The sequence below is a fragment of the Loxodonta africana genome, chromosome 5 (assembly GCF_030014295.1).
Source record: "Loxodonta africana isolate mLoxAfr1 chromosome 5, mLoxAfr1.hap2, whole genome shotgun sequence".
Taxonomy (NCBI): Eukaryota; Metazoa; Chordata; class Mammalia; order Proboscidea; family Elephantidae; genus Loxodonta; species Loxodonta africana.
The window spans coordinates 101,884,064-101,899,988 of NC_087346.1; the positions used below are offsets into that span (position 1 = coordinate 101,884,064).

Consider the following 15,925-nt stretch of genomic DNA (forward strand, 5'->3'; position numbering starts at 1 on the left):
GAGAAATACTTCAGGCTTCAAGGAAGTGACTCGAGATGGTGACTTAATCCACAGGGAGAAATGAAGAGTAACAGAAATGCTAAGTGAGTTAATATAAAATAACTATATAGTTTTTTCATTTCTTCTCTTCTGTAAAAGGCATAATATTATATAACCGTGTATTATAGGATTTATAATGTATACAGATGTAATATATATGACCAGAGGACAAAGGAGGGGACCATAACACAAACATTAGAATAAAGTTTCTATATTTTGTCAGAAATTAAGTTAATATTAACCTGAAGTACTTGCTAAGTTAAAAAATACATTTTAATCCCAACAGCAACTACTACAAAAAAATTAAAATAATAGTTAAAAATAATTAACTGAGTGATTAAAATAGTACACTAAAGATATTTAACACAAAAAAGTCAGTCAAAGAGGAACTGAAAAGACAGGAGACATAGAAATCAAATAGCAAATGCAAATTTAACCATATCAGTAATTATATTCAGTGTGAAAGGTCTAAATACCCCAAATAAAACTATAGAGATTGTCAGACTGAATAAAAAATGAGACCCAGCTGTATACTATCTATGAAAGATACACCTGAGATACAGAAACACGAATAGTTTGAAAACAAAGCAGTGGGGAAAGATATGCTGTGCAAACAATAACCATAAGAGAACTGGAGTGATTATATTAATATCAGACCAAATAGACTTTAAGACAAAAAATATTACTAGAGATAGGGACATTTTGTAATGATAAACTCAGTACATCAAGAAAATATAACAATTATAAATGTATGCTGTTAGATGCTATTGAATCCCCACCCCTCCACCCCAACAACCTCATGGCAACTCCATGCACAACAGGATCAGATCATTGTGATCCATATGGTTTTCATTGCCTGATTTTTTTTAGAGCAGATTGCCAGGCCTTTCTTCACTGTCCATCTTAGTCTAGAAGCTCCACTGAAACCTGTTCAGCATCATAGCAATGTGCAAGCCTACACTGATAGATGGGTTGTGGCTCCATCTGAGGTACATTGACTGGGAATCCAACCCAGGTCTCCCTCATGGAATTCAATCCATAACAGAAAATATCTGGAAATCCCTAAATATTTGGAAATTAAACAACACATGTCTAAATAGCCCACAGATTAAAAAAGAAATCACTGGGGAAGTTAGAAAATATTTTGAATGGAAAAAACGAAAATACAGTTTATCATGGAAAGTGAGAGTTCTACCATTGAATCTCCACTATCCCCTATAAACATACACACGTAAAAATAAGAGCTTCCAAACACATTAAGCAAAAATGGATAGAATTGAATGGAGAAATCGACAGTTCAGAATAATAGTTGGAGAATAATACCCCATTTTCAGTGATTGGTTGAACAGCTAAATAGAAATCAGCAACGATACAGAAGACCTGTACAACACTATCAACCAAATGACATGTTTAGAAACTCTATCCAGTGAACGTAGAATACACTTTCTTTTCAAGCCAATGTGGTACGTTTCCTAGAATAGATCATATATGCTAGGCCATAAAACCAGTCTTAATAAATTTAAAATAACTGAAATGAAATCATACAGAATATGTGTTTCAGCCATAACAGAATTAGAATAAAAAATAGGAAGATGTTTTAGTTATCTAGTGTTGATATAACAGAACTATCACAATTGGATGGCCTTAACAAAAAGAAATTTATTCTCTAACAGTGTAGTTGTTTCGAAGGCCGAATTCTGGGTGCCACGTCCAAGGGAAGGCTTTCTGTCTCTTTTCTCTTGGGGAAGGTCCTTGTCATCAATCTTTCCCAGTCGAGGAGCTTCTCAGCGCAGAGACCCTGGGTCCAAAGGACGTGCTATTCTTCTGGCTCTTGTTTCTTGGCGGTATGAGATCCCCCTGTCTCTCTGCTCACTTCTCTCTTTTATATCTCAAAAGAGATTGACTCAAGATACAACCTAATCTTGTAGATTTTGAGTCCTGCCTCATTAACATAACTGCCTCTAATCCTGCCTCATTAGCATCATAGAGGCAGGATTTACAACACATAGGAAAATCATATCAGATGACATAATGGTGAACAGTCACACAGTATTGGGAATCCTGGACTAACCAAGTTGACAGACATTTTTTGGGGGGACACAATTCAATCCATAACGGAAAATATCTTGAAATCCCTAAATATGTGGAAATTAACCAACGCATGTCTGAATAGCCCATAGATTAAAAAAGAAAAATAGAATTTATCAATATTTATAGGATGCAGTTAAAGTAGTACTTAAGAACTTGTAGTATTAAATACATGAGAAAGAAGTCTCACATTAATAATTTAAGCTTTTATGAAACTAGAAAAAGAAGACAAGCCCAAAACAAGCAGAAGAAAGGGAGTAATAGTGATTGAAGTAGCATTTAATGAAACAAACACACACATAAAATAAAGAAAATAAAACAAAAGTTGCTTCTTTGAAAAATCGGCAAAATTGACAAACCTTTGGCTAACCTGATCATGAAAAAGAAAAAAAAATTTTTTTTTTTTAAAGAGAAGACACAAATTAAAATCAGGCATGAAATAGGGGACATCACTACTGACTCTACAGAAATTAAAAGCATTATAATACTATTAACAACTTTCTGCCAACATTTTAGACAATTTACAATGAATGGACAGATTCCTAAAAGACACAAATTACCAAAATGAACTGGAAATCATGGTGTGATAGATTGCTTTTATATGGCCCTTTTCACCATAGTCTTATAACTCCCACCAGGTGATTGAGTGGAACTATGCAGATAAAGTGCTTGTGACCCTCCAAGAGGGTTAGACAGTTTGCTAATAATGCAGATAAGGTGCATGGCAACCTTGGGATAGGACCATACAAATAAGGTATATGGAACCCTAATGAGCGGATTGGTCAGTTTTGCCAGCAGAGAAGTAGAGAGTGCCATGGGAGGGGCAGCTGGTGCCAGAATTGGTAAAAAGGGTTGGAAGATGGAAGTATTTCTGACCTTCACCTCACAGCATTCAGCCTTGGGCTATTGATGCTAATGGTGATTCTCTCTCCGCTCCTGAAGTTAGAGGAGGTCAAACAGCCCCCCACCATGCCAGAAATGGAAAATCTGAATATACCTAACAAATATAGAAATTTAATAATTGTCCCAAGAAGTCCAAGGCCAGATGACTTCCTTGGCAAATGCTATCATGTATTAAAAGAAGAAATGATATCAATACTTTCCAAACTCAAGAAATAGAAAAGGAGGGAAGATATCCTAAAATAGTCTATGAAGCTGTTAATGACCCTGATACCAAATCTAGACAGAGATATTAGAAGAAGAAAAAAGCTATACCCAAGATCTCTCATGAGAATAGATGCAAACATCCTTAACAAAATATTAGCAAACTAAATCCTGAAACATATAAAAAGGATTACCATATTTTTTTACACAGAATGATGCATGCCTTCTATGTTTGCCAACTGCTCCCTCCCGCGTGAAGTATTTTCATAAGCGCCACTATGCCAGTTTTTTTTTATATGTTGCTGTAAAAAAAAGTTGTATAGCACACTTATGAAAATACCTTGTGGGGGGAGGGAGCAGTTGACAAACATAGAACATGAGCGTCATCTGCTTAAAAATATGGTATATTCCATGATCCCAGTTCAGGGTAGAACTGTGCAACATAGGGTTTTCTGTGGTGGATTTTTCAGAAGTAGATCGTCAGGGCTTTCTCCTGAGATGCCTTTGGGGTGGACTGGAACCTCTAGTCTTTTCTGTTAGCAGCCAAGTAGCTTAACTCTTTGTACCACCACTTAAAAAAAAAAAAAAAAGAACTCGTTGCCATCAAGTTGATTCCCTATAGGACAGAGTAGAACTGCCCCCCTGAGTTTCCAGGGAGCAGCTGGTGGATTCAAACTGCCAACCTTTTGGTTACCAGCTGTAGTTTCTAACAACTTAGCACTACTGGGGCTTCCGTGCCACCATATGATGTAATAAATACATGCCTCAGAATCTACCCAAGAGAAATGAAAATCTGTGTCCAAAGACATGTATGCTAATATGTTCTTAGCAAAACTGTTCATCATAGCGAAAAAGTGGAAACAATACAATTACCATCAACTTCCTGAATGGATAAACAAAATGTACGTACATATAATAGAACACTATTAGGCAACAAAGAAGAAGGAACTCCTGATACGTGCTGTAACATGTAAGAGCCTAAAAACCATGCAAATTGAAAGAAACCAAATGGGAAGAACTACATATTGTATGATTCTATTTATATGAAATACCAAAAATAGACAAATTTAAGAGACAGAAAGCAGATTAGTAGTTGCCTAGGGGTTGGGACAGGAGTGGGGATTAACTCGGTGGTCATGTGGAAACTTTTTGGTAAAATGTTCTAAAACTGGTTTGTGATGATGGTTGCACAACTCTATAATTCCACTGAATTATATATAATGGATGAATGTTAGGATTTGTACGTGCTACCTCAATAAAACTTTAAAAAATGTATACCTACCATATGATCCAGCCATTCCACTGATGGGTATTTATCCAAGAGAAATGAAAGCATATACTTGGATGTTGATGGAAGCTTTATTTACAATAGCCAAAAACTGGAAACAACCCGTATCTTCATCAACAGGTTAATAAGTTATGGTATATCTATGCCAGGACCAGCTACACAATTTCTGAGGCTGAGTACAACATGAAAATGGTGAATACCTTGTTTAGAATTTATTAAGAATTTCAAAATGGCGACAACAGAGCACTAAAACAAGGTTAAAACCCTTCTGAGCGCCAAGCCCCATGCAGCTGTACCAGCTGCATGTACATGAAGCTAGCCTTGATCCATACAATGGAATACCACTTAGCAATACAAAGGAATGAAGTATTGATACATGCAACAACACGGGTGAGTCGGTGAAAATTCCGTTGAATGAAAGAAGCCAGAGCAAAACAGAGTACATGTTGTATGATTCCACTGGTAAAAATTCTAGAAAATGTAAACTTGTCTGTGGTGATAGAAAATTGGTCAGTAGTTATCTGGAGAAAAGTCCCTTTGAAGGAAGAATTAAAAAGAGGGCACGAAAAGTAATTTTAGGGAGTGAAGGATATGTACATTATTTTGATTGCAGTGATGGTTTCACTGGTGCACACACATACAAAAATTTATCAAATTGTACAGCTTAAATATGTGCAATTTATTATATGTCTTTTATACCTTAGTAAAGCTGTTTTTGAAATCTTTATTCATGTTTTCCCCCCTTAGCCTCATTTTTAACCCTTTCATATACTTTTTCTTTGTAGAGCTAATGGGAAAGGAAATATGAATTGATTTTCTGGATTTTGTCCTTTATGTGGTTAAACCCTTTTATTTAACTATAGAATGAACATAGCTAATATTTTTGCTAAAGTTTTTCTAAAGCAGAAGATACTGCAGCTGCCCCAGTAGCTTTGCTAATATGATTTGCCATTTGATAAAACTTATCAAATTGTACTTTAATTTCCATGTTGGTTCCAAGTGCTGAGCTTTGAACTTCTAATTACAGTGTTGACCTTTTTAAAGAAGTGAAGGGAAAGAAATAAATTATTTTTAATGTTTCTACAGGCAACACCCACATTGCTTAAAAGATTTGGTTCTCATCTTATCAAGTCAACTGTTTTATCAGCCAGTACTTCTCTTCGAGTGTTAGCCCTTGGTGGCGAAGCATTTCCATCATTGACTGTTCTCAAAAACTGGAGAGGAGAAGGCAATAAAACACAAATATTTAATATCTATGGTATCACAGAGGTGTCAAGTTGGGCAACGTTTTACAGGATTCCACAGGAGATTCTTAACTCTACTTTAAAGTAAGGATTTTAATTACACTGAATAGAGTTGAGAGAAAGTATATCTTTCCAGGACCTGAAAACTATGATAGTGTCATGATTGTAGAAACACCGTTTTGTCTAGTATTTTAAGCTAGAAATCTAGAACCTTTCTTCCTGTAACTGGTGTCTGGGTGCTACAAATCCTGCTAGAGCTTCTTGTGACTTAAAGAGCAGTGAATAAATAGCATATATGATAACCTTTCCATCTAACCTCTTCCTCTTGGAAATCTTCAAATATAGCATAACAAAAACTTTTTATTTGTCTTTATTTGGTACAATGTGATTTAAGTACATTGAAAAATATTCTATTTAAATGAAAAATTTTAAATCTGGTTTGGGTTGTGTTTTTCATAGATGTGAATTGCCTGTACAACTGGGATTTCCACTGCTTGGAACAGTAGTTGAAGTCAGAGACACTAATGGTTTCACAGTTCAAGAAGGCAATGGCCAAGTATTTTTAGGTTGTTTTACATTTGAGTGGAGATTTTTTTTTTCCCCCAAGAAAAAAATGTCTGATGTGTTAATTCTATTCTTTTCCTGATTCCGCTTGTGCCCGGTATTCTCTTCAGGGGTGATAATTTTTAGCCTCATCCTCATAGTCATGAAGCATAAGTTACTATAATTATAATTATTTCAGATAACAATGTCAAATACTCAAAGGGAAGATACAGAAGTAATTTAGAAGTTACAACGTGGACCTTTATACTTATAGCCAAAATTCTGTTTAATCTATTTCAGAATTTTCTAAGAAGCATATTTGTATTTCTACAAATAGATTTTGTTTTATCTCTTTACTTACTGCAACTTTTATACCAGATTTTATCAGATAACATTTAACAGCTTGCCCCCCTTTTTAATATAAATATTCGTATTTTAAAACATAATTTTGATGTCTTCTGTCAGAAATCTGAACTTTTGGAGATGTTCTTGATTTGATGGTTTTTAAAATATATTTTCATGAATTTTTTATTACACTGATGTGTTTATATTGTGAAGGTGGCAGAAACCGAGTGTGTTTTCTTGATGATGAAATGACAGTACCACTCGGCACAATGCGAGCCACAGGAGACTTTGTGACTGTGAAAGACGGAGAGATATTTTTCTTGGGACGAAAGGACAGTCAGATCAAACGTCATGGCAAACGTCTTAATATTGAGCTTGTGCAACAGGTAGAACTATTTACATATTAAATGTCCATTAATATATATAGGTATTAGAGGCAGTGACCACCGATTTTCTGTGCCAAGGTTCTTTATCAGTATTATTTAAACCCTAAATTTTTGTAGTAGTAATAAATTACAAGAAAAGTTTGGATAATTCAGTGTGCCCTTATTCCCAGCAGGAAGAGATGATTGTGTTTTAAATGAGTGACAGAATGGACTTTTGTAATGTGAAAATAAATTGGTTTATTTTGTTTTAGGAGCTATTGTTTTTGAAAAATATTAAGAACCCTGTATATATGAAGGCACTGGGTACTGGCTATGCTAATAATTGTAGCAAACTTTTATTTAAATGCTTTGTATATTCCAAAATTTAATTTGCCTGTATTGATTTCAGATATGATAAGATCGAGCATTTAAGAAGTTTGTTTTCAAATGTCCTTATTGGCCCATTGGGATAATCTCTCTCATAGGTTGCTGAAGAACTTCAGCAAGTGGAGTCCTGTGCAGTTACATGGTATAATCAGGAAAAATTAATTCTGTTCATAGTGTCCCAAGAAGATTTAGTAAAGGATTACATCTTTAAAGAACTTCAGAAACATCTTCCAAGTCATGCAATCCCAGATGAGCTTGTATTGATTGACGCTCTACCGTTTACATCTCATGGTAAAATAATTTAAAGCAGATACGTTTCATTGCCAAATAATACTAATTATACTCATAGAATATTATTTAATTGCCACTTAAATCCTTATTAGTAAATGATACTAAAACATTTATTGTGGTAGACCCACTGTTAAATGCTTTATATAATTAACTCATTTTATCTTCAGAAAGGAGTTCTGGTAGTACTGTGGTTAAAGTGGTGGGCTGCTAACCAAAAGGTCAGCAGTTTGAACCCACCAGCCACTCCTCCGGAGAAGGATGTGGCAGTCAGCTTCTGTAAAGATTTACAGCCTTGGAACCCCTATGGGGTAGTTCTACTCTGTCTTACAGGGTCACTATGAATTGGAATTGACTCAGCGGCAGTGGGATTAGTTTGATTTGGGGTCTTCAGAAAGTTCTGTGAGTAGGTGGTATTATTTTCATTTCTAGATGAGGAAAATCAGGCTTAACAAGATTGAATAACTTCCCTAAAATCACATTGCTAGGTAATAATAGAGTTGAAATTCTCTCTAGGACTATTTGACTTCAAAATTTATGCTCTTAATTATATTGTATCGCCTTCTTGTTTTCATCTTTATTTAGTATTTACTTCAAAGTGCAGTAATTGCTCATTTAACAGTGCTGTTTCTTTAGCTTTTTAATAAAGTAACGTTAGCTGCTCCCTCTCTTTTTGCTTATTTATTATTTGCTGCATTTTTGGTAGTGTGGGTCTGCTTTCTTTAGAATTATCTATGACAAACTCTTTATTCTATAGTAAATCTAATCTTTAAAATGAAAAATGTGTGTATTCTTGTTACTAGTGAAGATATAAAGGCTTTGAGCTGAAGTTAGTCATTTCTCTTTTATATTAAGGCAAAATTGATGTTTTAGAGTTAAACAAGATTTATTTAAACTACATGAATTTGAAGTCTGATTGTAAGCTAAATGGAAAAGAACAACTTTGGGAGAAATTACAGCATTTGTGGAAGGTACAATTTTTAAGACACTGATTTGTTGTTGTAAAGAAATCATTTGGTATCTTCAGGGAACAGAAGCATCCCATATAAGTTTGATACATTTTTCTGAGAATTTTATTGTGCCCAGGTGTAGGTGGGATAGCATCATTTATTCAGTTTGTATTAAGATAGGCATTAGGTTGTCTATTTTGAGATTAAGTTCCCAATAAAGACATTTACCGGAAGTGAGGTAGTCATAAAAGGTACAAGCAGACAATGCCTGTTTTGGCATAGGTTTTCCCTAAGAGGGGCAGTGAAGTGCAATGACAGTCTTGCCAGAGCTGAGAAAGTAGCCAAATCTTGCTATATCACAATCCGTTATACTTACAGCCTACACCATTATTCCACAAGCACTTTCAGCAATAACATACATGCTTCTGCTTCAATGAATTTTTACAACCACTGGACTTTCCAAAGGAGCCCTGGTGGTGCACTGGTTAAAGCACTCAGCTGCTAACTGAAAGGTCAGCAATTCAAACCCACCAGCCGGTCCATGGGAGAAGGATGTGGCAGTCTGTCTCTGTAAAGATTTACAGCTTTGGGAACCCTGTGGGCAGTTCTGCTCTGCCCTATAGGGTCAGTATTAGCCAGAATCATCTGGACGGCAGTGGGTTTGGGTTTGGTTTTGGTTTTCCTGTTCTTGTATCCGACTCCTCATTGGCAAGGCCATGTCTTTCATTTGGATAGGAGAAAGAGTAATAACTGAAGTATCCATGAATGCTATCTCTGCCTTCAGCTTCTAGCATTCTGCAAGTCTTGTTTTCCCGCCATTGTAAAAAAAAAAAAAAAAAGCCTAGTTTTCATAAACTGACTAGACTGATTTTTGTGGTAAAAAGTCAGCTTTTACAGTCAGAAATAAATTGAACTAAATTTTTGACCTATTTATATAGTGTATCTTATCCCAACATATGGGCATACAGAATTCTTCTATTTTCAAGATAATTTATTATTTTAAATGCACATATATATACTATTACTACCAGAGGCTATATATATATTTTTTTAATGTGAGTTCTTCTTTTCCAAAGAGTTCTGAAAAGAGGATGTAATTGTTTAGCCTTCTCTGAAAATAGAGGACATTTAGATAAAGGTCTCGTCCACATCTTTTTTAGATTCTTTGGAAGTAATTTTGATTTATGTGAAGCAGATGAAGATCAATATTACTCCCATATTACATAAATACCATCTGTCAGTAGCTTGTGGGCCGTATAATTAGTAAATCTGATGTGTTATAACTCCATTCTCTTTTATGGGTAGGAAGACTGCTTTGAAGGGAGATATATTTTGCAGTTATAGAGTAAGTTTGTGGCAAAATTTTTAGCATAATGATGATCTTTGGTATCAAAAACAATAATAGTTTGAAATTTTATTATAATTATTAAAAATATTTTATATGTCTTATGTTCATATACTTGAAGTGGGTACTACTGTCTCTGTATGTTACCTGTACATGTTGAAGTCTTTAGGCCTCTACTTGACCATGTTTCTCCCTTCTCTCATCTGTAGTCTATTCTGAGTCTTCCAGAAGACCCTTTGACTATTCCTGAAGAATCATTGTTCTTACCTAGCGGTGGAGATTCCTTAAAGTCCATACGGCTCCTCAATGAGGTTGAGAGTCTGGTTGGCGTATCAGTACCTGGGCTTCTGGAAATTATTCTCAGCAGTTCCATTTTAGAGATTTACAATCACATCCTTCAAACAGTGTTTCCAGATGAAGACCTACCGTTCAGCAAGAGTTATGGCATAAAAAGAAAATTCAGCGACATTAGCCAAGAGGAAACCAGTGGAAAATCTTTACATCAGAAATCTGTCATGCCTTTAAATTGTGACAACGTAACAAGTGCTTTTATTGCCCTGAACAGAGGGAGTCAGATTTTGTCTCTGAATACTACTGGATTTTTAACTAAGCCAGGACATTGCCCTTCAGCCTGTTCTTCTGATTTAATTTCACAGAATAATATTCAGAATGTGAAAAGCGTAAATCCCCCACCTATTACTGAGAAGCCAGAGAAGCCATCCTGTGTTGCAAAAGTTTCTGAAGAGGAGAAACCTGTATTAGGGGCTGAGAAGCTGGAGTTACGAGTGAGGTGGAGGTCAGACACAGGCAAATGTGTAGATGCTTCACCCCTGGTTATAGTACCAGCTATTGATAAGTCATCTGCGACTGTGTACATTGGCTCCCATTCTCATAGAATGAAGGCAGTTGACCTTTATTCTGGGAAGGTGAAATGGGAACAGATTTTGGGAGATCGAATTGAATCCTCAGCATGTGTTTCTAATTGTGGAAACTTTATTGTAGTGGGTAAGTTTCTGAATTTGAGGTTTGTAGAATTAAACCTAATTACCGTATAATAATGATGCTGCTGCTGTTGTTAGGTGACATCGAGTTGGTTCGGCTCACAGCGACCCTGTGTACAACAGAATGAAACACTGCCCTGTCCTGCGCCATCCTCATAATCGTTGTTATGGTTGAGCCCACTGTTCAGCCACTATGTCAGTCCATCTCATTGAGGGTCTTCCTCTTTTTCACTGACCTCTGCTTTACCAAGCATGATGTCCTTCTCCAGGGACTGGTCCCTCCTGATAACATAGTCAAAGTATGTGAGATGTAGTCTCACCATCCTTGGCTTCTACGGAGCATTCTGGCTGTATTTCTTCCAAGACAGATTTGTTCATTTTTTTGGCAGTCTTTGGTTCAGTATTCTTCGCCAGCATCATAATTTAAAGGCATCAGTTCTTCGTTAGTCTTCCTTATTCATTGTCCAGCTTTCACATGCGAATGAGGTGATTGAAAACACCATGGCTTGGGTCAGGTGCACCTTAGTTCTCAAAGTGACATCTTTGCTTTTTAACACTTGAAAAAGGTCTTTTGCAGCAGATTTGCCCAGTGCAGTGCATCGTTTGACTTCTTGACCGCTGCTTCCATGGGCATTGATTGTGGATCCAAGTAAAATGAAATCCATTACAGCTCTTACCCAGTTGTATTTTGAGTGCCTTCCAACCTTTTTTTTTTTTAATCCAACCTGAGGGACTCATCTTCTAGCAGTATATCAGACAGTGTTCTGCTGCTATTCATACGGTTTTCATTGGCCAGTTTTTTCAGAAGTAGACTGCCAGGTCTTTCTTCCTATGCGGTCTTATTCTGGAAGTCTGGAAGCTCCGCTGAAACCTGTTCCCCAGGGGTGACCCTGCTGGTATTTGAAATACTGGTGGCAAAGCTTCCAGTATCACAGCAAAACGTAAGCCACCACAGTATGACAAATTGACACATGGTAGATAATGATGCTAGGACCAAGTTAAATAAAAACACCAATGTGTGGTGGGTTTGGTTGCTGTCAAAGAATAATGGTTAACCTCATATTCGACAGCACTGGGTCTGGGTTTTCATAGTCAGTATAACATGTTGATTTAACATTGTGGGCCTTGAGGTCACTGGATCTGAGCCTAACTCTGTGACTGTTACCAGCACTGTGACCTTAGGCAAGCTGCTGAACCACTTAGAACTTTATTCAGTTTCCTTGATGGTAAAATAGGAGTAATATCAGTATCATATTGCTGCATAAAAAATTAACCCAAAAAACTTAATGGCTTAGATCACAGTTTATTTTACAGTTTCTGTGGGTAAGGAATTTTGGAGCAGCTTAGCTGATACTTGTGGCTCATGATCTCTCATGTAAGCATAGTCATTTAAAAGCTTCACTTTGGGCTGGCAAAGCTGCTTCCAGGATGGCTCACTCACAGGGCTATTAGCAGAAGGCTTCAGTTCTTTCCTGGTTCTTAGCAAGAGGTTTCAGCTCCTTGTCACATGGGCTCCTCCCTTTAAGCTGCTTGAATCTCCTCACAATGTGCAGCTAACCTTCCTCAGAGTGAGCCAAGAGAGAATGAATGAGGAGGAAGCTGCATTGTCTTTTATGACCTAGTCACCAAAGTCACATACTGTTTGTTAGAAGCCAGTCACTGAATTCAGCCCACACTCATAAGGAAGGGGAATAAGACTCTACCTCTTTCTTGAGAGGAGGAGTATTGAAGAATTGTGGACATATTTTAAATCCATTGCCATCATCATAGGGCTTTTGGGAGAATTAAATGAGATAACTGCTCATAAATCTTTCAGCACAGTGCTAGGCTCAGACTTAAGTGCTCAACAGGTATTACTAGCTGCTGCTCCATTTCGTTAAGGTATAGGTGATATTTACTAGGAATATGGGGAAGTGGGATGTAATGTCTCTCCCTGACTACCACTCTCTTGATCGCTTGCCCAACTATATTAGATTTCATTTTATATGTTCATCAAATCTGTTCTTCAAAGCTCTTCAAAGTAAGTGCTTAGAGTTACATTTTCCTGCTTGTGCTATCCTAACTGAGATGGACTTGAATCTGAGTTTGATTCTTTCTTTTGGAACATCTAATTTTGAAAATTAACACTGCAGGAAATTTTCAGTTGTACATGTGAATGATCTGTAGGTACTTGGGGATTCCCATCCATGAGTCAACTCACTGAGAGCAAGGTAGTGATTATTCCTATTTGTTTCCCAAGTGCCGAGGCTCAAGGCCTGTGGCACATGGTGGTCACTCAATACTTAAAAAAAAAATTTAGGGTATAATTTATATATAGTATACAGTTCTGTGTGTTTTGACAAATGCATTCAGTCATGTTCCACATCCTTGCCAGCACCTGGTATTGTCATTTTAAAATTTATTTTAGCCATTCAAATAGGTATAGAGTGGCATTTTCATTGTGGTTTTAATTTGCATTTCCTAGTGACTAATGATATTGAGCACCTTTTCCTGTGAGATTTGTCATCCATATATATATATATATCTTCTTTCATTAACTGTTCAGATCTTTTGCCCTTTTTTTAATTGTGTTGTTTTATTATTGAGTGCTGAGAGTTGTATTCTGGATACAAGCTCTTCATCAATTGTGTTTTGCTTATGTTTTCTCATGGTCTGTGACCTATCTTCCCATTTTCTTAACGTACTATCTTTTGAAGATAAGTTCTTAATTTTGATTAAGTCCAGTTGATCGTTTTTTTTCTTTTATGGATTGTACTTTTGGTATCATATTGAGATCTTTGCATAACCCAGGGTCACAAAGATTTTCTTCTGTTTTGCTTTTACCAGTAGAATTTTTTAATTGAAATGAACTGAAAGAAATGTATTACCTACCTGAGTCCTGGGATGTAGGACCTTTCTCTTCCCCATCACTCAGCATGGTACTACTGTCTTGCTACTAAGCAGTAACTGCCAGAAAAAAGACAGCACAGAAAGTATCCTGGAAATTGGGCCTCAAGTGAGCAGCAGTGGCAGGGACCACAGGCAGAGTCTAGTGGCTCTAGTAGCTTCCCCCAAGCTCCACTTGCACTACTTTACATGAACTGCAGGGAATGTGAGTAATCTCCACGTTTTAGATTTTGGCCACTACTCCTTCTAACGAGGTTATTTTGGCTAACCCAAGGTCAGGGACTCCTACCCTGTCTTCTCACCCATAGCAGTGATTTGAGAAAGGGAGTTTACTGTAGTTGTTAAGAGCACAGTCTTTGGAGCTCAGTAGATGTTAGCTGTTGTTAATAAGTTAGCGTTTCTTCAACACCTGTGCACTTGGCATTTATCCACATCATCTTAATTCCCACAGTAATTGTTGTAGTAGATGTGTCTGCATTCTGCAGAAGAATAAACTGAGGCTCAGTGACACTTGGTAGTGATGGCTAAGATGAGATTTGAATCCAGGTCTGTCAGGCTTCTCTCCACTGCAGCATGCTTCATTGTTTTCTTGGTATTGAAGCAGTTTGGAGTACTTTTCAAAAATAAGGTGTACCATGCCAACTAAATAGGTATTTTTCACAAGTAATTATTGTTCAGTTTCTGCTTTACATTGCTGAAATTTAAGTCAGATGAGCTGAACATAGAGCCCATGTATGCCTGCAGAGCATCAAATATCGATTGTCATGATATAGGTTAGAGAATCGTTTTTCAAGATTAGCCCAAAGGACTAATGGACCACAAGCACCACAGCCTCCACCAGACTGAGTCCAGCACAACTGGATGGTGCTTGGCTACCACTACTGACTGCTCTGACAGGGGTCACAATAGAGGGTCTTAGACAGAGCTGGAGAAAAATGTAGAAGAAAATTCTAACTCACACACGAAAAAAATAAGACCAAATTTACTGGTTTGACAGAGACTGGAGAAACCACAGAGTATGGCCCCTGGACACCCTTTTAGCTCAGCAATGAAGTCACTCCTGAGGTTCACCCTTCAGCCAAAGATTAGACAGGCTCATAAAACAAAACGAGACTCAATGGGCACACCAGCCCGAGGACAAGAATGAGAAGGCAGGAGGGGACAGGAAAGTTGGTAATAGGAAACCCAAGGTTTAGAATGGGAGAATGTTGACATGTTGTGGGGTTGGCAACCAGTGTCACAAAACAATATGTATATTAATTTTTTAATGAGAAGCTAGTTTTGCTCCGTAAACCTTCACCTGAAGTAGAATTAAAAAAAAAAAAAAATTGTTTCTCAATGACGTATCTAAATATCATCTTTTATGTTTAATTTCCCTACAGGCTGTTATAATGGGTTAGTTTATGTTCTGAGAAGTAATAGTGGAGAAAAACACTGGGTATTTGCCACTCAGGATGCCGTTAAAAGCTCTGCAACCATGGACCCAACCACAGGACTCCTTTACATCGGTTCTCATGACCAGCATGCATATGGTTTGGATATTTATGTAAGAATTCACCTCTTTAGTTTCCTGCACTGTAAGCAGAGGAGAGCAGAGCGTGACACGGTCAGGTGCTGTTCAGTCTGAGAGCAGGTGTTAACTGTCACCCAAGTTGAGGGTGCTCTGGGAAGAAGAAGTAGTCTTCATGTCTTAAGAAATTTTTAACTTCCTTACCAAATTTCCTACTCAGAGTTTTGAAATGTTAAGAGTGTAGAGTTACTGTCTTGACAATAGAAAAAAAAAAAATATATATATATATCAATAAGACCTGATTGCATAAAAATTAAAAAAAAATTATATGACAATGATTATGAAATTAAAAGAAACAAGTTGGGAAAAATGTTTGAAACTAATGTGACAAAAAGCTAAAACTCATATGTATAAATAAAAACTAAGGAGCAAATACAGATAAATAAGAAAAATATCAAGCTCCATATAGGAAAACAAGGGACTTAAAACATACAGGTCCCCAAAGAATAAAGGGCTAGTAAATATATTTAAGTATTTTATAC

At 36.7% G+C, this 15,925-nt stretch overlaps 1 protein-coding gene across 4 annotated transcripts in view; it reads left to right on the plus strand.

Annotated features, from left to right (window-relative positions):
- Window positions 1-15,925, plus strand: part of AASDH (aminoadipate-semialdehyde dehydrogenase) — a 33,132-nt gene that overhangs the window by 11,096 nt on the left and 6,111 nt on the right. For 2 of the 4 annotated variants that reach the window (XM_064285762.1, XM_064285763.1), the window contains exons 6-13: window positions 1,713-1,883; window positions 5,606-5,847; window positions 6,223-6,329; window positions 6,865-7,037; window positions 7,502-7,694; window positions 8,547-8,662; window positions 10,196-10,991; window positions 15,256-15,419. In XM_064285762.1, coding sequence (XP_064141832.1) covers window positions 1,713-1,883; window positions 5,606-5,847; window positions 6,223-6,329; window positions 6,865-7,037; window positions 7,502-7,694; window positions 8,547-8,662; window positions 10,196-10,991; window positions 15,256-15,419 — 1,962 coding nt within the window. Of the gene's footprint in view, window positions 1-1,712; window positions 1,884-5,605; window positions 5,848-6,222; window positions 6,330-6,864; window positions 7,038-7,501; window positions 7,695-8,546; window positions 8,663-10,195; window positions 10,992-15,255; window positions 15,420-15,925 lie in introns of those variants that run through there. The other 2 variants (XM_003415890.4, XM_064285764.1) reach the window with 2 other exon arrangements.